Source organism: Cygnus atratus, chromosome 23 (genome assembly GCF_013377495.2).
Source record: "Cygnus atratus isolate AKBS03 ecotype Queensland, Australia chromosome 23, CAtr_DNAZoo_HiC_assembly, whole genome shotgun sequence".
Taxonomy (NCBI): domain Eukaryota; kingdom Metazoa; phylum Chordata; class Aves; order Anseriformes; family Anatidae; genus Cygnus; species Cygnus atratus.
Genome location: NC_066384.1, coordinates 1546042 through 1571731, shown reverse-complemented (window position 1 = coordinate 1571731; position 25690 = coordinate 1546042). Strand labels below are relative to the sequence as shown.

Below are 25690 nucleotides of genomic sequence, written 5' to 3'. Positions count from 1 at the left end.
TCACTGTCTCAGCTATCCAGTCTCCTGCAACTTGGATGATAAGCACTGGCAGAGAGTAAACCACGAAGCTTGCAAGAGGAGGAATAAATCACTGCAGCAAATGTTTGTGGCAGGAGGTGTGCTGCAGCCTGCTGGTTACGGTTTTCTCCATGCTGAGTCTGTACAGGGTGAACGTGTCTTAGGAAAAATCAGGTCCCTGCATCCTAACTCCAGCATCTGACCCTTCTGCACGTGCATTCCAGTAAAAGAGCATGTGTGGGCCCTTTCCAGGGCCTGACACCTGCTGTTATGGCACTGTAGCTGTCCCAGGTCTCAGTACCTCAGCTGGGAGCAGTTTGGCCTCAGAACTCCCTCCTTGCTCCCTTGCCAGTGAGAAAGGGTCTTGCATTGCAAACATCGCAATAAGTAAAAATGTCCCTGGTGAGACAGGTCAAAGTCGTGTGGGATACAAAGAGATATGCTTGCCAAGCCTTCCTGAAATCAGGGCATTGGGATCTCAGCTGATGGCCTCCACTGGAAGGAAAGATGCTGAATAATTGGCAGGATGCTGTACAAAGCCCTCTCCGTGCCATCCTGTCACTCATTCCTTGGAGAGCACAGATACTGACAAAATAAGAACTTAGCTGGAGCAAAGCAGTTGGGACAAGTGTTAATTTTTAATTGTACCACTTAGATTTAGCAGCTGCACTTGACCAAATTTAACCTCTGCTTTGGAAGGGAAAAAGCAATGAGGCAGAGTCATCCTCATACTCAGAAGCCATATCTGCAGAGCAGAGTTCCTGATCTGTAGCTGCTTGGAAGGGTTTTCTGCTCTAATTCATCCCTTTTCCCTGTGCAGTTTTCACTGTCACTCCTGTCATCTTCTTGGGTAGATTTTTGGGATGTTCAGCCTTACGCTGACTAGTTCCTGCTGACGTCTGTTGTGTGTGATTTTTCTGAACAACTTCATGGAGGCAGCTTTAGACCAGTGCTGACTGTGCCTGACAGGTCCTCTCTGACCCAGGGCCCAGTGAACGTCCAGTACCTCAGAACCAGGATCTCCACCCAACAGCCTGGAGAAGGAGCCCTCTTTTACCCCAAACTCAGGTGGTGCAATTACCAAAGCAGTGAAGAATGAAACCTTTAGTCATGTTCCTCTATTTCACTGTAACAAAAACATAAAACTCTACCCCAGAGCCTTGGTCCTCAGTGCCTCCCCAGTGCAAGTCCTTGCTGGAAGCTGGAGCAGGAGGGGCAGAGACTCATGTCTTCTCTGCCTTTTGCTCAGGGGAGGTTTTTCAAGGCCCCTTTCCCAACCCAGGGTGGAGGCTGGGAGCTCAGATTGTCTCTGTTGTGCACCAAAGATCCCTACTGTCTGATGGCAACTCCTGCGCAATGAAACGAAAGATTTTGATGTAAGTTGGTATGAAAGAAACTGTTGAGCCTGCAGCGTTCTCCCCCTTCTTTTTAAAAGCAACTGTTTTTCCCAGGTGATGAATATGTTCATTATATTTTACATTGCACGTAACACTGCAAAGGTTGTACCTGCAGCAAAGCACAGAAGGCTCGGGAACTGGGAGCTTCATTGCTAGCTGCAGGAGTGGAGTAGTCTTTCCTGGCTTGGGGGTGGATGTGTTTACACAGATCATTAGCAGAGAAAGCCAAGAACAGGCATACATGGTGTGAGCCTGCATCAGGCAGTTAAGAGGTGGGCATTTCTCCAGCCTGCTTCAGCGAACCCCCACGAGGCATCTGCTGCAGCTGCTCCCTTCCTCCTGTCCCCCTAACTTAGAGCCAGCAGCACAAAGTGTTCACAACTTGTACAAGCGGCTGGTTCTCAGCTGGATCCCTATCGCCTCCGTACTCCAAACCCAACAGCTTCTTGTTCTGCAAATACAGTAGGGCTTGCTGAGGTGGCTTGGAGCATGTTGTAATTTCTGCTTGGAGGGAAACCATCCACATGACTGATGCTGGCAACCAAGATGCTGTCTGCTGGAACAGCTGCCACGAAAAGCAGCTGCAGCTGGTGAGGACTCCATCTTGAGATTCAGGAGCTAGGGCCGTATTTTGCAACCAGCTTAAAAACAATGTGCTCCCAAAGTTGGGGGACATTTCTTGTGGAACCTTCCCTCTCTGCTGGAAGCCAGCCAGAGAGTTAAACTGAGTCAGTCACACGATCCAAGTCTCTGTGCTCGTCCTCTGAACGTGTGCTGTGCATTGGGGAGAAGGGCCAAGCCCCAAGGCTCACTTACCCTGATGGCATTGTGCTCTCTTCTTAACAGGAGGCAGCCAGGGCGTGTGTGGTGACCCGGGGATCCCGTCTCACGGCATTGGGCTGGGAGATGAGTTTGATGTAGACAGCATGGTCCGCTTCAGCTGCGAGCCCGGGTACACGCTCCGGGGTTCATCTGAGAGGACCTGCCAAGCCAACGGCTCCTGGAGCGGCACACAGCCCGAATGTGAAGGTACTTCTGCAACCCCACACCTCCTGTGCCACACCAGTACTGCCTCAGGGTCGGCTGCCTGTCCAGTCCAGCCCCTCGGTTTTGGTTACAAGGCCATTCAGGTTCTTGCCAACATCAGGACTGAGGTATAGAGCAGGTAGAGCCTTTGGGCACTGGTCCTCACTTTGTCATCCTCCTGAGAGCGTCGCTCACTGCAAGAATCACAGGGTGAATTTCTTGTTTTGCATCCCACGTCCAACTAGATGGTCCATTTTGGCTGCAGATCTGCAGGTCTGGTACCACTGATTAATTGTTGCTTTATCAAAGAAATGCGTCAGAATGAGTAATGTGAATAGACTCAAACTGCTGTTAAAGCTGGCACTGGCACATGCTAGAGTCATTTACATTAAGCAGAAATGCAAAATGCAAATTATAATCCAGTAAGCATATTTTGTATTTAAAAAAACCCAAACCCCTTATTTTCCTATTTGAAGGAATCAAGTGAGACCCCATAATCCAATGTAATAAACCCCCAGCCAGATTCTCTGAGCTGTGCTGCTTACTGCTACTGTTTCATAAAAGTGTTTAAAAATCAATTGGGGAAAGAACAAAAGCCAAAATGAGGCAGGATACCAAATGCAAGGAGACCTGGGCAAGTGCTTCTCTCCAGCTGATTTGAAAGCCAAAAGCTCAGAGACAGTTTGTAAATGGATTGGAAATTTATTCCAAATTGATGGAGCTCTTGATTGAAAAGACATTGAATCGTGTTATTAATACACTCAGGTCTTGGGTTTTTTTTTTTCATTCTGTTTTTTTTTTGTTTTTTTTTTTTTTTCAGTAGAAAGGCTCTGTTCATTAATCTCAGGATAAATAACCCATCGGGTTCTAGAGGCACCAAAATAAGGATCCCTGGCAGATTTTTTCATACTTTATGAATAATAATAACATTAGGCCTATAATGTAGTCATTTAATGTTAAGTGCTGACTGGCCAATATAGGAAAGTAATTTACAGTGATGAGTAGTAAGCTATGTCTCTGTCATTTGTATGCACGGCAAGTTGCAAGCGCTACAAGGTGTTCTTATGACTGCACTTTTGAGTGTTATATTCAAGTTTATGGAACAGGTAGCTATAGGAGATGGAGGGGAGAGATTAATTTTGAGCAAATGAAAATGAGGGCTGAGTGCCCAGGCAGGTGCTTGGAAGGAGCAGGCATCTCTGCTGACGTGGAAAAGCTCCAGCGTGGCAGCGCAGCCACTCGGCACCTCTGCGGGGCATTAGCTGTGACTCAGCCACTTGTTCGCAGCTCTCAGCTACCAAATTGAGCAAAATCAAGCCTGATGGGGCTTCACAGGTCACCAGCGCTCACCTGCCCAGGGAATTCAATGCAAATTGCTCTCCAGATAAGCTGCAAAATGAGCGCAGAAGGTCTCGGTCCGTTCAGCAGGAGATGTGGGCCCACTGCAGATGAACACACAAGCGCGCAGACACCATGCAAATCCTACCGTGTAAGCAGAAGGAAGAGGAGAGGAGCTGTTATTTCCATTTCAGAGAGAGCAAGCTGCCGTAATAGGTTCAATTACAAAGCCTGTGCTTGTCTTTGAAGTCAAGGAGCTGATTGTTGGACTGGCAGTGGCTTCCTGCGTCAGGACCAGTACAGCCATATGGAGGGGGTGTAAGTGTGTGAGTGCTGGGCTTCACAAAGGATGACCTTCAAACTCACCAGCTTTCAGTCCTGCTACCTTTTACCAGCTGGAATATTTCCATAAAAACCAAAGGAACAGGGAGGCAGGAAAAAACCACAACTGACTTCTCCAAAATGTACAAATTATTTGAAATTAAATTAATTGGAGAGGCTCCTCCTGGGACTCCTGCTTTCAGTCTGTTTTACATTGCTCCAGCTTTGTTGTCCCCAGTAAGAGCAGCTTCCCTACCTTTCTAAAAATGGCATACCTCTTTTAACACTAATTTCCAGCAAGTTTTTAAGATGTAAATGACATTTTAGATGTGTTTTTCCTTCTTTCTCCTTCCTGATGCCCCATTTGTGCTCACTGAGGAGCGGAGCAGGAGGGGGTTCACCAGTCATACTCTGCTGTGTGCTCCCTCCTCCACTCAGAAGCTGAGCAGAAATTTGCTTTTATAATGTATTGTTTCACCAGATGAATTAAAACTGCATCCAAAATGAGATGGGGCCCTGGCTGCTCTGGCAGTTTCAGTAGACAGAAACGTGTTTATTTAATGTGATAATGCAGGGGGAAGGAACTGAGATTTGTCTCATCCCCATCTGACCACCGAGGACATGCGAGGTGGCAGAGCTGGGATTTGGGTTTAGGCTGCTTTTTTCTTTCTCTCTCTGCATAGTTAGGTGGAATGTGGGTTACTGGTTAAATTAAACAGCATGGAAATTACCAGCCCTGAAGCAAAGGCTGTGAGACTCCAAGGGCTCTCGGCTGTGTCTTATTCCAGCAGGAGGTTTTGCCTGATGTGTCAGACATCATTAGGGGAGTGTTTCAGCCGGCCGGTCAAGTGGCAGCAAAGCCCAAAAGAAGGAGCGACGGTTATAAAGATTAGGGCAGTGGGGGACGCACAAAGGACACTGTATTCACATGCCACCTTGAGCACAGTCAGATGTGCACTTGTGCTCTGGGAGAAGTTATCAGCCCTCAGCTTTTCCTCGCTGCAGGTTAGAGGAGCAGGGCTCGCTGTTCCTTGCAGGAGAGTGCCCTTCTCTTGGCACTGGTGAAGGCACTGAAAAGACAAGGCAAGACCCAAAGGAAGGCAAGGGAGCAATTCAAATAAGCTTTTCAGAAAAAAGGGTGTGTGGACTGGGATTAAACAAACTAGTCATTGCTGAGCTCTGGAGCACCTCTGGACTTTGCAGTGTTTCTTATAGCAGAACCACTTTGTAGTGCACGGGAGAAGCTGCCCCCCAGCAGCATGCAGCTCGAGCTGTAAGCAGAAGTCAAGGCAGACACAAAAGTCCCCCCTGCCCCAGCATGAGCACAGAGCAAGCATCCCCAGAAGCCAAAATTTTTCTTCTGGGAGGAGGATCCGGGGGAGAGTGCGACAGCAACAGCCCATGCAACCTGCTCTTGTGCTCGCCCCAGCCAGTCGGCTTGCTTCGAAATCACACCAGTTAGTAGCTGCTGGTGTTCGATACTGTTGTGGTTTAGCCCGGCTGGCAGCCAAACACCACATAGCCGTTTGCTCACCCTCCCCCCTCCCTCTCCGGGATGGGGGAGTGAAACAGGAAAGTGAAGCCTGTGAGTTGAGATAAAGACAGTTTACTAAGACAGGAAAAATAATAACAACAACAACAATAATAATAATAATAATAGTATTAATAATAATAATGTGTACGAAATAAGTGATGCACAATGCAATTGCTCACCACCCGTTGACCGATGCCCAGCCTATCCCCGAGCAGCCGGCCCCCCCCCACCCCGGCTAGCCACCCCTATATATTGTTCAGCATGACGTCAGATGGTATGGAATACCCCTTTGGCCAGTTTGGGTCAGCTGTCCTGGCTCTGTCCCCTCCCAGCTCCTGCTGCACCCCCAGCCTGCTCGCTAGCAGGACAGAGCGAGAAGCTGAAAAGTCCTTGGCTTGGTGTAAGCACTGCTCTACAACAATTAAAACATCAGCATGTTATCAGCGCTCTTCTCATCCTAATCCAAAACATAGCACCCTGCCAGCTACTAGGAGGAAAATTAACTCTGTCCTACCTGAAACCAGGACAGATATCTGCACAGGTAAGTTAGTGAGCAGCAAAGGGGGGTGAGGCAGCATGCCCCTGACTTCATGTTCTGCAGACCAAAGGAAGCAATGAAATGTTGAAAATAGTGTACAGCTCCTAGACTAGGGCAAGTAGCTGGGTTTTCAGGAGGGTTTGGGAACACATTTCCAGGTGTTTGGTTCCTGCTGTGCCATCTCCTGTCACACTTTCAGAGGAGCTTGGAGCCTGCCATGCTGCTTGGCCTAAAGCTATTTGGAAAGTTGTGTCTGCAGGCAGGCGTTAGAGGTGTGCATGTACTTGGTGGGGATGGAGTTATCCTGGAACTGATCCCCATTCTTTTTCCTGCCACAGGGAAGAGTTTCTGATCCCTGGCAGTGGCAGAAGTTGGGACCTCTGTGCCACACGCTTTGCCAGGGTGCCCAGCCAGGCTCATCCCTCTGCCAGCATGCTGGGACTGACTCCATTCCATGGCTGGTGGCTCTCTGGGGGTTGTTTCTCTGGCTGCCTTCTGGCTCCCGGCTGACTTCACAGACAAATCTCACCACCAGCTCAAAGCATTTGTTTTTAGAGCACTCACCAGACAGCTTTTGCTGATTGTGGTGCTCTGTTCTCATCGTCCTTGTGGTGCAGGGCACTCTCCTTGTCTTTGGCAGAGATACTGATGGCTTTTAGCAAGCCTTTCAGTGGTGTTTGCTAAAAAGAACTTCACAGAAATAACTACAGGAACAAAATTTACTTTTGATAAAGAAACAAACCCAGAAACCCCGAGGTGGGGAGTTCTGTAATAATCCACAAGTCCCAGAGATGTCTGAAATGTTTCCATAGCAGCATGGGGACCTTTCAGCAGTGCACGTGGTTGGTGTTGTGCGTGCACCCCATGGTGCTCTGCAGCCCAGCAGAGGTTTTTCTCGGTACGGATGCTCTGTGTGGTGGGAGTCGACTGGGAGCCAGGGCTCACAGGGCTTCTGCAGGGAGATGTGTGCTGCTCGGGTCTTGGCACGGAGGGTCAGGGCTCCTGGGCTCATCTGCTGCATCTTCTGGAGCGTGGCAGAAACTGAGACTCGGGTGAGATGAGTGGCTGCCGGTACCTCCTGTGCTCCTCGCAGCAGCTGAAAGTCAAACCTTCCTTGTCATATCAGTCATTTCAAGTTAGTGTCATTTCCTGGAATATTTCCCTGGTAAAGAAGCAGCAACTGCAAGAAATCCCTATTGCAGCTGATTTTCAGCTTATTCTCTTGAATTTTGACTTAAAGATAATTGGGTTTGAGATTCTTCAGGAGACATGAGTGGATATGACTATGGGACTTCCAGGGTATTTACGATTTATACTCTGTTAAAAACAGTGCAAAAACAGTTTTCTTTTGGGGTCTCATTCATTTTTCATCTCCCACGGAAGCCACAGGGAATTATTTACCCACTTACTGCTCACTTGAGTGATTGGATCCTACATATATATAATTTATGATTTTAAGTTTAAGGCTTTTCATCCTTACATTTACGGCTTCTTTTATATCTGCACCACAGAGGCTGCAGCTGATGTACACTGAGATTAATCAATTTCCATAAGTCTCCTTTTAGTCACAAAAGTAATATTTTGGGGTCATCCGTGCATGTTTGGCCACAGGCATATGTAGAGGAGGCTGGACAGGAGAGAACAGCTGATGTATGGACCAGCAGTGAAATAGTAATTTCAAGCTTTTTCTGGGTTGATAGAATCTGACTTTTATCCCAGCATCTCTTGGAAATGAGACGCGGAGACACAGGCTGCATGAGAAATCCGTAACGAGAGAGCACCTCGGATGGCGTTAGTGCCATGCAGAGTTCCTGTGTGCACAGTCCAGAATGGTTATTAGTTTCCTCCTGTCAAACAGATATGCCTCCAACAAGCTCATATGTTAACAGGCTGTCAGCAAACCTAGCGACAAGGAAGAGGGAGACTTCTCTCCTTGCCTTGGTGGCTTGTGCTCGCTGCTTTCCTGCTGTGGCCCAAAGTTGCGTTTCCCAGTGGAGAAGGGCTGGCAGTGGCATGGTGGGTGCACCTGCTGGGCGGGGGCTCACCTCGTGTGTGCCCAGACTGGTGCTCTTGCAGAGACCATGGCACATTGCTGGGGAGGGGAAGGAGCAAGGGATTTCCTTGACAAAGATCCAGGCAGCTTAAGCCTTTCCTTGATTCCTGTGATTTTCTATTATGTCTTGTAATTTCAGAGTAAATGAGGGCTGGGTGCAATTATTGCAGGTGCTTATTTTGTCCTGACAGGGCTTCATGCATCACCACTCACTCCAACGCCCCTTTACTGCTGTGGTGCATTAGACAAAAAATTGGGGCGCTGACAAACCTGTAATTGCCTTCCCACAACGTTCTCCCTCCTCTGAAGGCCTACCTGGAGATAACCAGGCAGTGGCGGTACTGCAGGGGGAGGGCAGCAGGGTCCCTCGCTGCTTTCATTCCTTTGAAGTCTGCAAAGCTGTCGGCTTCCCAAGGGTGCAGGAAGCAAAGTGGCACGCTCAGATCCAGGCTCCTGGACCGCTGGGGGACGGAGGCACCCCAGGCAGGGCACCACTGCTTGGCAAAGCTGGAGGATCAGGTGTGGACTGAGAGCTAGAAGAAGGCCTCCGCAACAAGCAGACACCAAAAACATTTCTTCTTTCAGCCTGGTGGAGCAGCCAAGAGGCCGGGCTGCGGTTCTGAACTGCGGGATCCACCTGGCAGGAGAGAGGTGCTGGTGCTTTGGGACCGACTGCCTGCAGGGACGCTGTTTTCCCACTCCCCAGGCAGGGATGCTGCAGGACCCATTGCTTGGAGGGTACCCGGTGGTGGTGATGCTGTCAGACTGACGTGGCTGGCTGCCCACGGAATAGCCTGCACCGTCCGATTTGATCCGGTGGCTTTGCAGCTAATCTTCCTTTTATGTCAAACAGTCAACTGCAGGATAAAAGCCTTGTTTTTTATTTGCAGGGATTGCTTTTTTCACCTGGCCGTTTTGCTTTCTAGTTATATCCTGTGGAAACCCAGGGACACCCAGCAACGCGAAGGTTATATTTAACGACGGCTTGATCTTCTCCAGCTCCGTTATCTACCAGTGCCGGGAAGGCTACTATTCCACAGGGGTGCTGAGCAGGCACTGCACTGTGAACGGGACATGGACCGGGACCACTCCAGAGTGTACAGGTGGGTGCTGGGACGGGTTCCTGCACAATGAGCTCTGAATTATGCTGGCCAGGCTCTGCAGGCAGGTTGTCAGCGTGTTGAAGGCTCGCTGTGGATGCGCACACAAGTGCTCTGTGCTGAGAAATTCAGCTAAACTGCCTGCTGCCAGCACCAGTCACTCCGGCTGCAAGCTCTGTGACTGCCTAATGGAAAACTCTTGCTCTGGGTTTGTCTTTTTCCAGCTGGGTGAAGGGAGCTCTGTAATAACTTTCATGAGTAGATGTCAAGTGTTCTGGAGGGGCTCTCGGGGGCTTTCCGGAACGTGAGCAGTCCTGCCGCCGGGAGTCACCACGTGCGTGGGCAGAGCCTGTGCCCAGAGACCCTTGGCTGAAGGCGCTGGGTCTCTCTGTGCCTCTCTCCTGCCTCCATCAGGAGCACAGATGTTGGCAGATGTGGTTTTGCATAAGAGACTGTAACTAGGCTGAGGAGCTAGCCCAGATCTGACCCGGATTTTATTTGATGTTTAACATGTGCTAATATTTATTCTTGCAAGGCCTTAATGTGCCATTAACATCACTGCTTGCTCCACCGAGTAGAAGCAAAGTTTCCCCCACATGTTACAGCCCAGCCTGCTCCAGCTAGCTAGCAGAGCTCTCCAACTCCTCTGTGCTACAAAAGCTCCCTTCTCTGTGACTAGTGGGCTACATCCTGCTCTGAAGAGTGTTCAGGACTGCCAGGTTTCTAGTGATCGCAGCTCCAGAAGTGTGAGACGAGGGACGGTGAGCCACAAGTGCTTCTTTCTTTTCCTTTGGCAGTGATCAATTGTGGTGACCCCGGTGTCCCAGCCAACGGCATTAGGCTGGGCGGTGATTTTACCTACAATAAAACAGTGGTGTTCCAGTGCATGCCTGGCTACATGATGGAGTCAGACAGGGCATCCTCTCTAACATGCACAAAAGACCGAACCTGGAATGGCACCAAACCTGCCTGCAAGGGTAAGAGTAAATATAGGACAATATAAGTTTTATGGGCCACAAAGTTGGTGTAACTTGGGACACAAGGTATTAGGCACTAACTACTGCATAGTGCCCAGAGCCCACCTAGGGGTTTCTTGGTCCTATCGTTCAGTCTGTCCACTGTGTTTATAGCACTTATCCAAATTACTCAACATAGCATGAACACCTTGCTGTCTTTAGGTCTATCAGTCATCACATCATGCTTGGGGGGGAGCGAATTGGTATTATCCGTAGGGTAGAAGAAGAAAAGTGAAGCACGGAGAGCTAAGTGACTTACTCGTCAGAAAACCTCAGATCAAACTTGAATGAAGCATTCTGTTTTGCGGGCACACACTCTTCCCATCATCTTGAAGTCTGAAAAATGTTTCTTCCAACTCCTTTCATTATTTCTCCATTCTGAGATTGCCTCTCTAGTTCAGAGATAGGAAAGGGAAATAATAGAACAGTTGCAGGACAGGCTGGATCTCTTCTGCCAGTGTTTTACTCCTCCACCAAGTGTAGATAAGGCTCGTAGCAGCAGCTGTATACTTCCTTTGCAATCTGGAAAATTTACCTGTCATGATTCTGATAGAAATGCAGACCACATAGAAACTTCCAAATATACTCTAGTTCCTTCAGAGGCTGTAAAGAGCAATTCTTACACTCCTCTTTCATTCTCACCACTGAGCTAATGTTGCAGGAATAATATAGAATGTGGCCAGAGTCTCATTGGGAGGCCAGGTTGATTTGCATGAGCTTAGCATCTTTCCCAGTGCTCCCCTGAGCTGAAAAGCAAAGCACTGCAAAAATGTCATATTAAAACACCCTAGAGTGAATGAAATACAGGCTGGTTATTGATTCAGCTGCTAATCTGAGATTCAGCCAGGTTTTCCAAAATCCATGAATCTTTCAGGGAGTCGTCTTAGGTGAGTTTTCACACTAAGTTAGGCTGGATTCTTACCTTCACTTGGAAGTGAACACGGACTCAGAAATCTGACTTCAAGATTTGGGATTTGGCTAACTCCAAACTTCAAAGTAAAATCCTAGGGTTTACAACTGCATACACAGCTGGAAAAGTTTGTACACCCCCCCTGCTAGGCCAGTCCCAGGAGATGCTCTTTGAGAGCAGCATATAACATTGATCCTACATGAATTTGCTTGTTAATGAAAATAACTATGCCGAGAAGTCGAGAGAACCCATTATGCCTTTGTTTTTCATTCAGCTATCATCTGTAAATCCCCGCAAGCCATCCCCAATGGCAAAGTCGTGGGCTCGGATTTCAGCTGGGGCTCCAGCGTGAGCTACACCTGCCTGGAAGGGTACCAGCTCTCCCTGCCCGCTGTGCTCACCTGCGAGGGGAACGGGACGTGGAGCGGGGAAATTCCCCAGTGCTTCCGTGAGTACAGCGTTTGCGTCTTCATGTGTGAGCTGGGAGGAGGGCTGGGCTTAAAACCCAGGCGTTTGATGCCCTTTCTCTCCAACATCTCTGGTCTCCATGCAACTGATTTTACTGTCAACTTTGTCCAGCCTGGCAATGTCACAGAGGGGCCATTTTCAGCATGCATGAAGTTAGATATCTGGACACTTTGCCCCTTTTAATGTAGGTGTGAGGTCAGGTCTGCAATGGGTTTGAACCCCTCGCATGTTCCTGTCCATGAGACATCTTTAAAACTCCAGTTGCTTGTCTGCGTGTCTCCTTAGAGACTGAGTCTTCTGAAGCCAGGGCTCCTGAAACATTGCCAACCCTTGGCAAAGGGCACTGCGGTGTTGTAGCAGAAGTTAGCAATGTTTTGTGAAGGCAGAGCTTTGGCTGGTCAGAAACCTCTGTGCTTGATAAAATAGCTAATGCAAAAAATTAGTTAAGTGTCTCATAATGATAAAGGCAGATTTGAGTTTCTTTTCTTGGCTGAATGGCTGGCAGCTGCACAATAGCCATTTTCATATTAAATCATACAAAGCCCTCACTGTGTTCCTTGCACCTTTCCCAGGATCTTGTATAATTAGTGGGCTTTCTGTGTGACATGGAACCGTACAGCAATTTGACATCGTGCAATTAGAGATGCATTTTAAAGCTAAGCATGCTGCTAGGGAAAAAAAAAAAAAAAAGAAAAGAAAAGATGGGGAGAAGGTGGAAGTTAATTAACAGCAGTTGGCAAAAAAAAGAAAATTACAAGGGAAGTAGCCAGCAACGCCTCCTGCCACTAGTAATTCCCTAGTCAATCACTGAGTTTGATGGCAGTGAGTAGTAAGGTCCGGGCCATCAATAGACCCATCTTTAGCTTATTAACATTGCCTGCTCCTGAGGAGGCTCACTGCAATCTTCTGGTCTCTGCCTGCTGCAGCTGTGTTCTGCGGTGATCCTGGGATACCCGCTCAAGGCAGACGGGAGGACAGAGGCTTTACGTACCGCTCGTCCGTCTCCTTCTCCTGCTTGGCCCCCCTGGTGCTGGTGGGATCAGCCCGGAGGTTCTGCCAGTCTGATGGGACGTGGAGCGGGACCCAGCCCAGCTGCATAGGTAAGGGGAGACTCCTCTGTCTTGCAGCTACAAGCAGAGTTGTCGTTTTGCAGTTTTCTTTGTAGAAAAGTGTGGGGTTTTATTTTTCTTTCCCTTTCTGGGTTTTCAGAAATTAGCATTTTGTTTCCCTGAAAATGAGAGCATTTTCCTGTTGTATAGAGATGATGCTTTTGTTTTGTTCTGACCATACTAGCTGGTGATCAACAACCCACCTCCTTGTCTTGAAGTCTGCGGCTTAGACTCAGTGCCTGTCCCCATCCTTCCTGCCCCTACTGTTGGTGGTGGCGGGCAGGAGGGAGGAAGGAGGGAGTTCCTCTGCACAGCTTCCAGATTAAAGTTGGTGACTTGGGCTGTGGGGTGTGAGGGCTGTGGGAGAGCCTGCGGAGGGAAGCAGCACACAAAGACCCCAAAATCTGGTGCTGCCCAAGTTACCTGTGGAGCTGGGGACGGTGGCGGCGCATCAGCGCAGCGCTGTGCCTGCACTCGTCCCCTGCACTGTGCTAATGCTGCCGTCCCCCTGCCAACATCCAGGCTGTTGGCTTTGCAGTCCTGCGCTCTGTGGTCTCCGTGCTGCTTCCAGGCTTCCTTAGGGGCCTGCAGCCCAACACATCTCTCTGTGGAAACTCACTGTATCGTTATTGGTAATGTGGCTGAAATGCAACACAGCCACAAAGATCAGCCAGGGGTTGCCATTGAGCTTGGCTGTCCTGTTCACAGAAACTGCAGGAAAACCCAGTTCTTCCCAAACTGTGCACGTGAGAGCTCTTATGTTCTCTGCTGTGTCTGAATTATATCCAGAATGGCAGAATAGCAACTCCTGTAATGTGAAGGTGATGTATACAGAGAACAAAATCCCACAGATTGCTTTGCCTAGCTGTAATGCTGGGATTCAGGTTGAAATCCCCACACAGTCTTCATGTGACTATTTTCTAGGGCTTCCAGAACCCTTGGAGACCTAAGGGATGTGTATAATCATAATTAGTCACAGCATTCTCCACCAATTTAAAACTCTGGCTCCAGTCTTGAGTTCCGGGGCTCCTGTGGTGCTGAGCTGCACAGGCTCTGTGCTGTGTGCCTTAGCTGTCTGCCAGAACAGCATCATCACCACGTTGTCTGCCCCCAGCTGGGGCAGAAACAGAGCTCAGCCTGTTCTCCACTGTTCTCGATCATCCTGGCTTGTTAACTACATGTTAAATGTATCGCAAGTTACGTTTATGTAAAAATATTTGTGACCTGAATGTCAAAGTCTTCTGGTTTCCTGCTGATGTCACCAGGAGCCTCTCGCATACAGGCAGTTGGGAGCACATGCCTACTGTTGTAAATTTTGGCTTTAGATGATAGTGTCAGGTTTCTCTCTGATGCTTCATCACTTCCTTGCAATCCCTTATCAGGGATCCTGCTGTACATGTGTGGCACCCAGCCCTCCCGAGCCTTGTGTGAAACTGCAGTGTTCGAGCACAGCAAACAGCTCTCCATGCTGCTGGTGAAATGTACCTTGAATTTGTCTCTGTAAAACAGACCATGGGAAGGGAAAGACGTGTCTACAAATCCCTGACCTGAAACGTCAGCTTCCAACACAGGCAGCCAAACCCAAAATGCTCTGTTTAGCCAGATCTCATCCAGTTTTGAGACACATTAGATGGTCAGTGCTGCCAGACCCCCAGATGCAGCCAGGAGACCGAGGCTCTGCCCTCCATCACCCTGTGCCATCCATCACCTTCCACCTCATCCAGTCGATGGAGCTCTTTATTTATTTTAATGTGACTTATCTGGGGGCTACTATGAAAAGTGTGTCAGTGATGAATGGCAAAATCTCAGCAAATTTGGATGATGGAAAATGAATTACCTTGTGTGCTGCAGCCCCAGATCGGCCACATTTTGTACCCCTTGTTTTGTGACTTGCCACAGCTCCAAGGACCCAGGGAGAACACCAGGTGTGTGTAATGCTTCGGTGTGAAGAGGCTGGTTAGTTAGATCATAAGGAATAAAGGAATAAAAATAAATAACCAGGCTGTTAGGTACCGAAGTCGTGCTCCATTTCCCTATTGTTGCAGCAAGAAGCGACAGGCCACTTCTGCTCCCACTGTGTTGGGTTGTGGAGACTTTTCTTAGAGAGTTTATTTCTTGCCTTGCCCAATCCTGTTAATTGGAGTTTTTTGACTAAGTATAGAGAGGGGTTGGGCAGGGCAGGGAAGTGGGGGAAGAATTAAGGTCCTTCTCATAGCAATATCAAGTGTGTTGAAGAAAAAGGCTGGGAATCCAGACCAGAATCTCATCTGAATGAGATTCCACAATGTTCCAGGTCTCTGCTAACAGAGTTATCCCCTCGCCGGAGTACTGGAGCATCCCTGCAGGTGGGCATTGCAGCGTAGCTCAGTCTTGTGATCCCAAGGAGCAGGGAACCTGAGGCTGCCCAGCTGCCTTTCACCCCAAAACTCCAGTTTCCTTTGCTCCGTTTGGGATGCTGATAATAACGTAATAGATCTCTGCCTCGATTCCATTGATGTCCTGCTACTGTCGACACACTGGAAAAAAAAGGAGAGATAAATGCTAAAAGAGTAGGAGCAAGTATTCCTACTGAATTGTGTGTATTCATCTTCTGATAGATCGAGACCAAACGAGGCATAAAGAGAGATTATGTATCTGAGATGCATTAAAATTTCCAGCCCCCATCTATCACCACAAACTAGCAAGGTGCTGAGGTGAGCGTGAGAGGGCCGGCTGAGCCCTGCCCAGAGAGACGAACGCACTGACCCCGGGCACAGGGGAGGACGGGGACATCGCTCCCTCGGAGCAGGGGATGGCCAGCAGGAAAGGAGGGCACGGCGCTGGGAGCCAGCTGCTTTGCTCGTGGAGTATAGAGCAGGGGAAGGGAAGGGAAACGTCTCTGAGACAAGATTTATGTTCTTACATTTTCTCCTGGGTGTTAGAGTGCCTCTGGTTAGGTTGCGTTGCAACCGTCAGGGATTTAAGGAACAAAAATATCCATGTATTTTTCCCTGTTGCCGTGTATTCCTTCTGTAGCAAAATATTTTGCTCACGTTGCAAAGGCACGGGACGGTTGTGCTACGTGGAGAGCAGGGGAAGGCAGAGCTCCGGCATGGCTTTCACAAGAGCTCCTTTAAAACAATCCCTGTTCTTTTCTTTTAAGACCCGAGCCTCACAACGTGCGCGGACCCTGGCGTGCCTCTCTTTGGGATGCAGAACAACTCCCAGGGCTACCAGGTACAGTCACAGCAGCGAGGTCCCCTCGGTGGTACTGGCTGTGGTCAGTCCGAGTCCTCACGTGGATTAATGAATCGTCTGTGGGCAGGACGTCACGGCGTGCTCCGTTACACCTCAGTGCATTTGTAGGGGATTAACTAGCAATGCATTATTTATAATATTAATTACAGCGCTAATTAATAGTTATTAGCATAATTAGTATTCACATCGGAGGCGAAATTTCCATTCATTTTCAGACTAAATCCTGTAGGTGGTTTTCGTAATCCATGCACTGTGAAATCAGCAGAAAGGAGAGAAAACAGCAGAGCAATTCCCTGGGGCATTCCACCTCCGGCCTCCGCTGCCGGCCCCATGGGCGCCCATTGCCAGCTGCAATAGAGCCAGGGCCGGGGCCGGGATATTTAATTCCATGCAGCCACCCCTGCCAGAATGGATCTGCCAGTTCTGCTGCTAATTAGTTATCTTAATCCTGGGTTTTAATGAATTAATTCTAGTATTTAATTAATCCTGAGACACCCTAAGTCTGATTTTTGTGAGGGTTGCTGGTCTGTGAGCTGCACGCCGTAGCAGAGTTGCCTCGTTGGGGGTGAGGTGGTGAGGGAGAAGGGAAATTTGGGGAAATTGCACCTTCAGATGTGGTGCCCTGGAGACCTCAGCAGCCCACCGAGAATGCAGGAGCAATTGTGTGATAAAACACAACCACAGGCAGCAAGAAAGCGGCCGGCATAGTATGGCCTTCCTGGGGGGGACAGGGGAGATGTTCAAAGCCCTTCGTGGCGATCGTATGCCAGCGTATCCTGGTCTGAAAGCAAATCCGGTTGAAGTATTGGGGCTCACAGCCAAACTGCGTCACACTGCCACCTGTCTGAAGCAGGGGGTGATCTTAGCCACCTTGAAAGCAAATACAAAAAGTCAATAATCTGCAAAAAGTAGGCATACCTCAGGAACGCTGAGGAGTCAGTTTTCAGTTTTTGTGATCCTTTTTGCTGTTCACAGTCCAATTTGGCACTTACACTGTAGCTGTGGAATGTTTGTCGATACTAGTTATTTTGAACGTCCCTTTTGGCAGAAGTTTTAGCCATTTCTAAATACAATGCTAGCTCTGGGTGTTTTTAAAAGATGTAGCAGCTTTCCTTATCACTGAACGAAGCAACTCTCAGCACAGCTAAAGGCTGCAGGTTTCCAGGGGCTCTGAGGGACGTCTTGGCACTAGACTCCGGCAGGGGGGTGAGTGCAGAAAGCAGGCAAATCACCTTTTCAGCGTACAGAAGATGAAAAATTATATTAGTGCTTTTGTATTATAAGTACATAGCAGTGGCAAGTTCAGTGTTTTGTCTGCTATTGAAACAGGTGGGAAGCGTAATTTTCTTCAAGTGCCAGAAGGGGTACCTGCTGCAGGGCTCAACCACCCGGACCTGCCTCCCCAACCTGACATGGAGCGGCGTGCAGCCAGACTGCGTCCGTAAGTGTTGGGATGTTTTGCCAAAGGGAAACTGGTGCTTTTGACCGTGCTGTTATCTTCTGTTGGTGGTGTGTTTCACCATGCAAATGGCTGGCGCTGAAGAGCTGGTATCTTTTGGGGAAGGCTCTGAAAACACACGTCCTTGAAGAAAAGGGGAGCTCGCATGATCACTTCTCTGCTGACACGATTATACCAGCAGCCACTTCTGGTTTTAGATAAGATTTTTTTTTAACTTGTTCCTTCCTCAGAGATGTAGTTTGAGGTGAGGCTTTGTGTTGTGCTTCTGAAACCACATTTGAGGGCCGAGATGTGAGCTCGCACTCCAGGGACATGGTTAACATTTAGCCAGAAGGGTTCTCCAGCAAAGCAGTGTTTCTCTTTGTCTTTAATAATGTGTTGCTCTTTGTTTTAAGCTGTCCATCATCTTTTCCCTGCTACACCAGAAGGAATTTGAGTTAATGTATTTAAGCTGTAATATCCATCATGGCCTCTGTATCATAAGTACTACAAATCTTCTCCCTCTCTCTTGTGAGATGGTTTATTGGCAAGATATTTTTCAGTTAACAAACCCTGCAGGGACGCATACTGCGAGCAGCCCAGGCAGGTAACCCAGCTGGGTGCTTGCCTTTTAAAAACTCCTACAAGTAGCATCAGGGGAGAGGGGGCAGTTTTGTTGGAAGCTGCCTTTCCCCACTACTCGCCTTGGTGAGGGGAACGTGACCCCACATTCACAGGCTTCCCTCTGCCGAATTGGAAGATGGCAGGAAGATGGCAGCAGCTGTGACTGTAAGTGGGATTTTGCTCCTGGTGCTAGATGTGTTGAAATAGAAGTTATTTTTGACTTGTGTCAGCAAGGGCTGCTGAGTTGTTGCTGTTAGGTTCTGTGAACAACATTCTCCATCCTCAGCACGGGAGCGTGGAGTTGATGCAGTCACTGCTCATGTGGTGCTGAGCTGCTGGCTCTGAGCAGGGCTGCGGGCTCGGAGCCGGGGTCTTGGATGCGGCTTTATGGCTATGCGAGTTCAGGTTGGTCTCTCAGCCTTCCCGAATTTTATTTTCCATCTTCTTTAAAACGAGGATGAAGATAATACCTCATGAAGGCTGCTGAGGATTTGTTTTCATTCATGAGCGGTTAGAGAACGACAGAACGGGGAAATTTACAGCGTGGGTGAGAGCGAGCTTCCTGGCGCTGTGATGGATTAGCTTTGTGCCGTAACTTCTCAAGGAAAGTGGTGACACGTTTACTACAAGGCCTGATAGAGCGGCACACGCACATGCTCTCTCTGGTGGCAGGCAGTTGGACGAGCTCAGCTTAGGTTTCTGTAGGCCATCTCCTGGAAGTTATTGAGCAATTATAGGAATTTATGGCTATTGCATGCTTCTGAGGACTTGCTGTGTGATCCTATGAACAGGTAGATGCAAATTATTAGTAGGACACTGGTCCTACTGTGAAGAAAGGTTATGTAAAAAAAGGTTATGTAAAAACAGATCTGGAATGCACTCGCTGGAGTCATTGGCTTGACTTACTGGGGCCTGATGTCCTGTGAAGGCACGTATTGGCCTGCAGATGTTCCTGGGACACATTGCTGGGGTATAAGCTAAAAGAAAGAAGGAAGGAGGCTGCTCAGTTTCTTTTCCCAGCCTTTCTGAGTGCAGCTACAAGGGAAGGCATTAAAAATGTTTTCATCCCTGCTCAGAGGCAGCAGTGCCCATCCAACCCCAAGAAGCTCAAACTCATGCTCAGCTCTAGGAGGGTGAACTGAGCTTTCTTTTCTTCCATGTGTCAGGCACAAGGTCTTTAGCATCATTTGGTTTTGACTTTTTTTTTCCTTAAAAGATGAGGGATAATGGCGCCTGATTTTTTTTTTTAGTTCATGGAAGCTGGAACTGAGTGAAGGATCCCCTGAGAGCTTCAGCCAGGAAGAGCAACCTGGCCAGCAAAGCACAGGAAATGGTCTCATTAATTCATCTGGCTGGGAAAAATCCAGGCATGGCATTGTCTCCCTCAGTGATCAGAGAAAGCTTTTGCTGAAAAATGCTCTTCAAAGAGAGTTGTGTCCCTGCTGACCTCACTGGTGACACTCTTCTGCCTTTCTGGGTGGGGAATCTCACCTCTGGTTTTGTGCTTTTCAGCTCACCACTGTAAGCAGCCAGAAACCCCCTCCCACGCCAACGTCGGGGCTCTGGATTTGCCATCCCTGGGCTACACCTTGATCTATTCCTGTCAGAACGGGTACTATCTCACTGGAGGATCTGAGCATCGAACCTGCAAAGCAGATGGCAGCTGGACGGGAAAACCACCCATTTGCCTCGGTAAAAGCTCTGAGCAGCATGATGCCAGCTTGGCTTTTCCTTCCATCTCTGCAGAGGGGAGCACTGCAGCCCAAAAGAAAACAGCTTTGCTCTTGGAGCTACATTGGCTCTTTAGAGAGAGTCGTGGGTTTGCGTGGCTGAGCTGGTTGCAGATACCACAGCTGTCACAGGGTCTTGCCCAGCTCCCAGGAGAGAGGCAGGGAAAAGATGGGGGGGATTTTCTGCCAGGTGGTTTGGACCTAGAAATATCTGCACAAGATGAACCTTGGTCTGTACCTTACCAACCTTTTATTTGCCCCAAAGCTAAAGTCTTAGGTCAGGAACATGTAGTCTTGAAATACAGCTGCGTGGCTCTTGAGGAGCATGGTTGCTATCTCAGTACACTTGTTTGGAGCGGAAAGCAAAGCAATAAATGATGGCAAGGACAGTAAATGAAAGCCTTGTGCTGTTTCAGTCTGCAGCAGGTGGGCAGAAACCCATGCAAAGCCCCTGTAGGATGGTTAGCCCCATTACGTGTGCAAGCAACATCAGGTGAGGGCTGTCCTTTATGAGTACTGCCACGACAGAAAAAAAGTGTCTCAACAGTGTCGGATGCACCAATATTCATTGGTTTGGGGTTTGTCCCTCTCTTCCAGCTGACATCCGCCCCAGCGGAAGGCCGGTTGGCACCGTGCGGGACCCGCCACTTGCCAAGGTGTCAGGTACGTGACGGGGCTGGCTCTCTGTGGGAAGCAAAGCACTGCCCTGTGGCAAAGGGCAAGGTCCATCCCTTCCTGCCCTGTCCCCAGAGCAGCCAAAAAAAACATCTAAAACAGCCGGGCTGGTGAAAGCAGCCCACACGCCCCATCCTGTTCCTTCATGCTTGGCTGGAGAACGGACAGGAGCCTTGAGGGAGTTGAGCACCAACATCCACTGCACTCCCTGGAGATTCAAGCCCTCTAGGATATTTTACATCAGAGCTTTTTTAAAACTTTGGTGGATATTGGGATTTTTTTTGTGTGTGTGTTAGCTTTTCCTAAGAATCCATTTTTGGGTTTTGTCTGTTTTTAAAACTTCCATGGCTTTTTTTGTCAAAACAACAAAATTAAAGTCATCAGCTTGTTTGTTCTCCTCTCTTTGGCTTTGTACTCAGTGATGATAATACAGAGAGTGGGTGGGATTTGAGATATTTAAATACATATTTTTGAATTCGAGGAAAGAAAGAAATTCACTCTATTTTGATTTCTGAAAAATGGAAATAAGCAGCAATGCAATGCTCCTGTGTTTGTGTCCCCGTTTGCTGTGGTTTCTAGTGCCTGCTGATGTGTTTGCAAGAAATTCCCTTTGGAAAGGCTCCTATGAATACATGGGGAAGAAGCAGCCCGCGATGCTGTCTGTCACCAGCTTTGACCCTGTCACCAGTAAAGTCAATGCCACTTTAATAGACCACAGCGGCGTGGAGCTCCAAGTGTCTGGTAAGGGAGCCGATGTGGCCATTTGTAGGGACTTGTACTCATGGTGTTGTCTCAGGGAAAGGGGCAGTGTGCTCTGTTACCTGAACAGTGTGGATTTTGTGATAGAGTTGGACAGAACCACCCAGGTTTGAAGTCTCCACTCTTTGCCTGGACCAAGATGAACAAGTCCTGTACCTGGGTTTGCTGTGACTTGAACTAAAAGGCAGCACAACCCAGTCCATTTTCCATTCCCATAGGGCTGGAGTGGTGGACTTGTAGTGTAATACAAACAATTAAATGGCACAAGTGCCCCTTGTACCTGCCCTCGAAGGAGCACTGTTACTGACCTGGTAATATAAGCTAAACATTAACAGCTGAGTCTCTTCCTATGTGCAGAATGTCTTTAATATCCTGGGGGGCAGATGTGGGATTGTGGTTTTGTGGTGTGTTTCCTGGTGTATCCCACTGATAGATTTATAAGAGGAGTTGTTGCCCACTCTGAGATGTTTTCTCTACTCTGACAGGTAGAAAGTGAATTACTTCAAATTTGAATTGTTACAATCTCATGATTCAAAGTCACTTGTGTTCCAGGCATTTACAAGAAAGAAGATGTGCACCTGCTTCTCCAGGTTTATCAGATAATGGGGCCAGTGGAGATCTTTTTAAACAAGTTCAAAAATGATAAATGGGCTCTAGATGGACATGTAAGTGCACGGACACATCGTATACAAAGTCCACACGATTCATCCCACTGCTATCATAACCCCAGCTTTCCTCTCACTGCAGCTGGTGAAATAACTCCCCTAGCTGGTAGCAATATGAGGCTGTTATCCTCCAGTGCCCTGCTTGCTTGAAGGGCACATAGGGCATTCTTCCAGCACATGAGATAATGTTACATGAGCAGTCAGCTCTTCCACACTCCCTTGCAGTTGTATGTTTTCTTACTGCCCTCTGGTTATCTGTAAGTCTTCCAGATAACACTAGAGGAGAAACCAACATGATTAATTCCATGTTAACATCTTATATCTCTATGACATCAAGTTAGAAGAGCTAATCTTCCCTTATGGAGTCAACTTCTCACTCCAGTTTCTGTGTCAGGTAGCTTCCCATGCCCATAAGAGAGCCACTGGAGCTTAGAAGAAATGTGCATCTGATTGACCCATGGCCAGTCGTAGGTCAGGGCCATTGCTATCCCTGTTGAATCAGCAGCATGGTCTGTAGTTTATTGCAAACAAGATTTCCACCACCACCCTCCCCTTGAGATGTGAGAGTCTTAACAAGTTGTTGGGCAGTTAAACTTCTTTTAAAATGCCACTTTTTTCTGGGGAATTGAATTAAATTAATGCTGTGTGTGAAGTTGAAAAAGACTGACAAGATGTGTGCTAAAAACCCAGGGAAGTGTTGAAGAAATCTGTTAACCTCTGATCTCATGTCATTGCAGGTCTCATCAGAGTCATCAAGTGGCACGTTTGTGTACCAGGGCTTTGTGCGTGGCAAAGGGTTCGGGCAGTTTGGTCTTCAGAGACTGGGTAACCTTCCTCTAACACTTCTCCCTTTAATTGTCAAAGGCTCGATATTGGCGGTAGTGGAGATTTTCAAGCAGGAAACAATCCTACTGCCCCTGGCAGTAGCTTTCAACCCTGCTGGGCCAGATCCCCCAGTTGTTTTTGACCTGTCAGGTTTCATGTAGCCCTTTCTAGTGAAGGCCCAGCTTGTCTCCCCTGTACTTCTCCCCACCATCCATCGTTTACAAGAGAGCTGACAAAACCCAAACCAGCCACTGGCGTAGAGAAGTCGGGTGCCCTCAGGTATCTGTAGCCAAGGGGGATGGAGGTAGTTACATCTGAAGCAGCAGCTGGTTTTTCGTTTTTGAGGCAGAGCCATCCACGCTGCACAGGAAGGAGGGGATCGCGATTCCCTGAAAGCATTTCCACCCTGCAAGCTGCTCCGTTCTCACCTCTGGTTCCTCCCTGCACAGTGGATGCAGCAACTCTGCTCTAGCTGGTGTTCAAACACCGAATACCTTAAATGTTGGATATTCTGGCAAGGGGGACTAAACCCCCTTCCTCAACTTGGATAATGCAAGATCTGGGGGAGACAAACAACACAACAAGAACATTTTTAATGTGTGAACTAAAATGAGGCATTCAAATAAACATGTTTCTGTTCAAAGACAGAAAGAGTTTGGAGGAACAAAAGAGCACCTGAGCACATTTTTTCCCCATCTTGCCAGATGTCTGACCTAAGAGCCCAGGTCCCGTTGCTGCCACAAAAAGCATCTCCATCGCACTTTCAGAAGTCACAGAGGCACTTGAGAGCTTAGACTACCCAAGGTCTAAGCCTCTAAATCTCTCTTAAAATGTGGCTTAAGCTCTTAGGCCTCTTAGCATTTTTGGAATCTAACCCTGGAGTCTTATCACCTTTATGGGGAATTAGATGCTCGTTATTGTGGCCTTTGGCAGTCTCTCTTAAAGCCTGGCTTTACGTATCCAAGCAAGAGCATTTCAGTAAGGTTAATCTGTTTACATCTATCTTTAATTGCACTCCTCAATAAATGATAATGCCTGAACTAGGCTAGATCTCCAAACCTTTCTTCATGAAAGTCAGAAACTTTTGGTTACCTTTTACAGCAACACTTGTAACTCTTGTTTTGTCCTTGAAGACGTAGCCTGTAAGTCAAGCAAACCCCATTTCCTGCAGCGGTGTTTTGAAATTTGGTTACTTTTGCTGTGTTTCAGACATCAGCATGATGGAAAATGATCCAGAATCAATAGGACACCATTTTGCATCAAACAGCAGTTCTGTGGCAGCTGCCATTCTTGTGCCTTTCATAGCCCTGATTATTGCAGGGTTCGTGCTTTATCTGTACAAACACAGGTAGGTTTCAGGAAAGATGCCAGTAAGTGAAACAAAATAAGGGGACTGACAGAAATATTTGTGAGCTTGACTTAGAAGCACTCCCCCTAGACCTGGTTTCTCATTTAATGTAGAAAGTAAAAAAAGTAATGGAGCAAGCATGCATGGAAGGACAAGGGTGTTAGGAGAGGAGAGTGCTGAGTGCTATTATGACCATCAATAAGATTTGTGGCAACATTAAGTAGGATAAGGCAAAGTAAATTTCATACTTCGGCTTTGCATATGTTATAAATCACGTATTTCTCCTGATCAGTGCATTGCTGTAGAAATGTTGTTGCACTTCAAAGCATTGTGTGGACTGGCTGCTCTGCAGACGGAGCATGCTTAGGACTATAGCAAAGCCCAGAGAGCTTCCTTTACCACAGGTCTATAATAAGATTTGTTATAGATCCCTGCTGCCTTTCCCCCAGGTGTTTACCCTGTTCAAAACCAGCTCTTTCTTTTCCACTGACTTTGCCAGTGCTGTTGTGCTGCCTACAGCAGGAGTAGCCGTGATCTGTCTGGATTTTCTCTCTGGCTTTCTGTAGGAGAAGACCAAAAGTCCCATTCAATGGCTATGCAGGCCATGAAAACACCAACGTCCGAGCAACATTTGAAAACCCTATGTATGACCGAAACCTGCAGCCCACAGACATCATGGCCAACGAGACGGAGTTCACAGTCAGCACTGTGTGCACAGCTGTATAGCACTCGTCCCCATGCGGTGAGTGGGCAGAAAGGGAGTATGAGAGGGGGACAGTGCCAGCACTTTTCTGTCCCACCTCAACCCAGCTAGGCTGAACTGGTCATGAATAAAATACTGGTGTGCTGCTGAGTGGTTCCCTGTGTGGTTCCAGACAGGGCATTTTGTACAGTGGTACAAAAGGTACAGACAAGGGTAAACCAAGGGGGTTAAAAGTTTTACTGCACAGGGACAGAGGAATAACTTGCTGTTATAAAGAAAATCCTATGATTCTAAAAGCATCAAGCAGCCCTCAAAGGCACTTCTAGACTGGCAAGTTCTTAGTTTGAGATAGCAAAGCTATACAGGCTTTCATTGCTGCTTGTAAGAACCAACTGTTTCCTTCTCTCTCGCCCTTCCTTTCCCATTGTCCAGACTCCTCCGGGTTGGTATCTAGCGGATGATTGTGTTTCACCTCACTAGCCTCCATCCATTCCCTCCCATCTCCCTCCTCCCAACCATGCTGAGGCTGTGGAGAAGCTGCTACACCTTGTTGGACTTTGTGTTAACTCCCGAGAGACTACTGGGTTGTCCTCTGTCATCCTCGTCCTCCCTCTGCATCCTGCCATGGATAACGGAGCCAACCAAAGGTCTGCTCCAGCACAGCTCCTCTCTCCTGCGCTCCCGGTGGGTTCCAGCCCGATGTCAAGGCCTGGGGAAGTGGAGGACCTGGGAAGTGAGGTGGTGGGATCGATACGCTGCAGGGAGCAGAGGGGTATGTGGGCTCCCCTCCACTTTTGGGAGGAACGTGGACAGGAAGGACGAATGCAGGTTGCACTGCATGAGGTGCTGCTTGGGGTT

The 25690-nt window shown here is 48.2% G+C and overlaps 1 protein-coding gene across 1 annotated transcript in view; it reads left to right on the top strand.

Annotated features, from left to right (window-relative positions):
• Window positions 1–24855, top strand: part of CSMD2 (CUB and Sushi multiple domains 2) — a 290461-nt gene extending 265606 nt beyond the window's left edge. The window contains exons 57-70 of the mRNA XM_035562044.1: window positions 2262–2444; window positions 9152–9328; window positions 10123–10302; window positions 11526–11699; window positions 12646–12819; window positions 15971–16044; window positions 17395–17506; window positions 19640–19819; window positions 20455–20520; window positions 21112–21273; window positions 21844–21956; window positions 22694–22781; window positions 23991–24129; window positions 24696–24855. Of these exons, the coding sequence (XP_035417937.1) occupies window positions 2262–2444; window positions 9152–9328; window positions 10123–10302; window positions 11526–11699; window positions 12646–12819; window positions 15971–16044; window positions 17395–17506; window positions 19640–19819; window positions 20455–20520; window positions 21112–21273; window positions 21844–21956; window positions 22694–22781; window positions 23991–24129; window positions 24696–24855 (1982 nt within the window). The remainder of the gene's footprint in view (window positions 1–2261; window positions 2445–9151; window positions 9329–10122; window positions 10303–11525; window positions 11700–12645; window positions 12820–15970; window positions 16045–17394; window positions 17507–19639; window positions 19820–20454; window positions 20521–21111; window positions 21274–21843; window positions 21957–22693; window positions 22782–23990; window positions 24130–24695) is intronic.
• The last annotated feature ends 835 nt before the right edge of the window (window positions 24856–25690 follow it).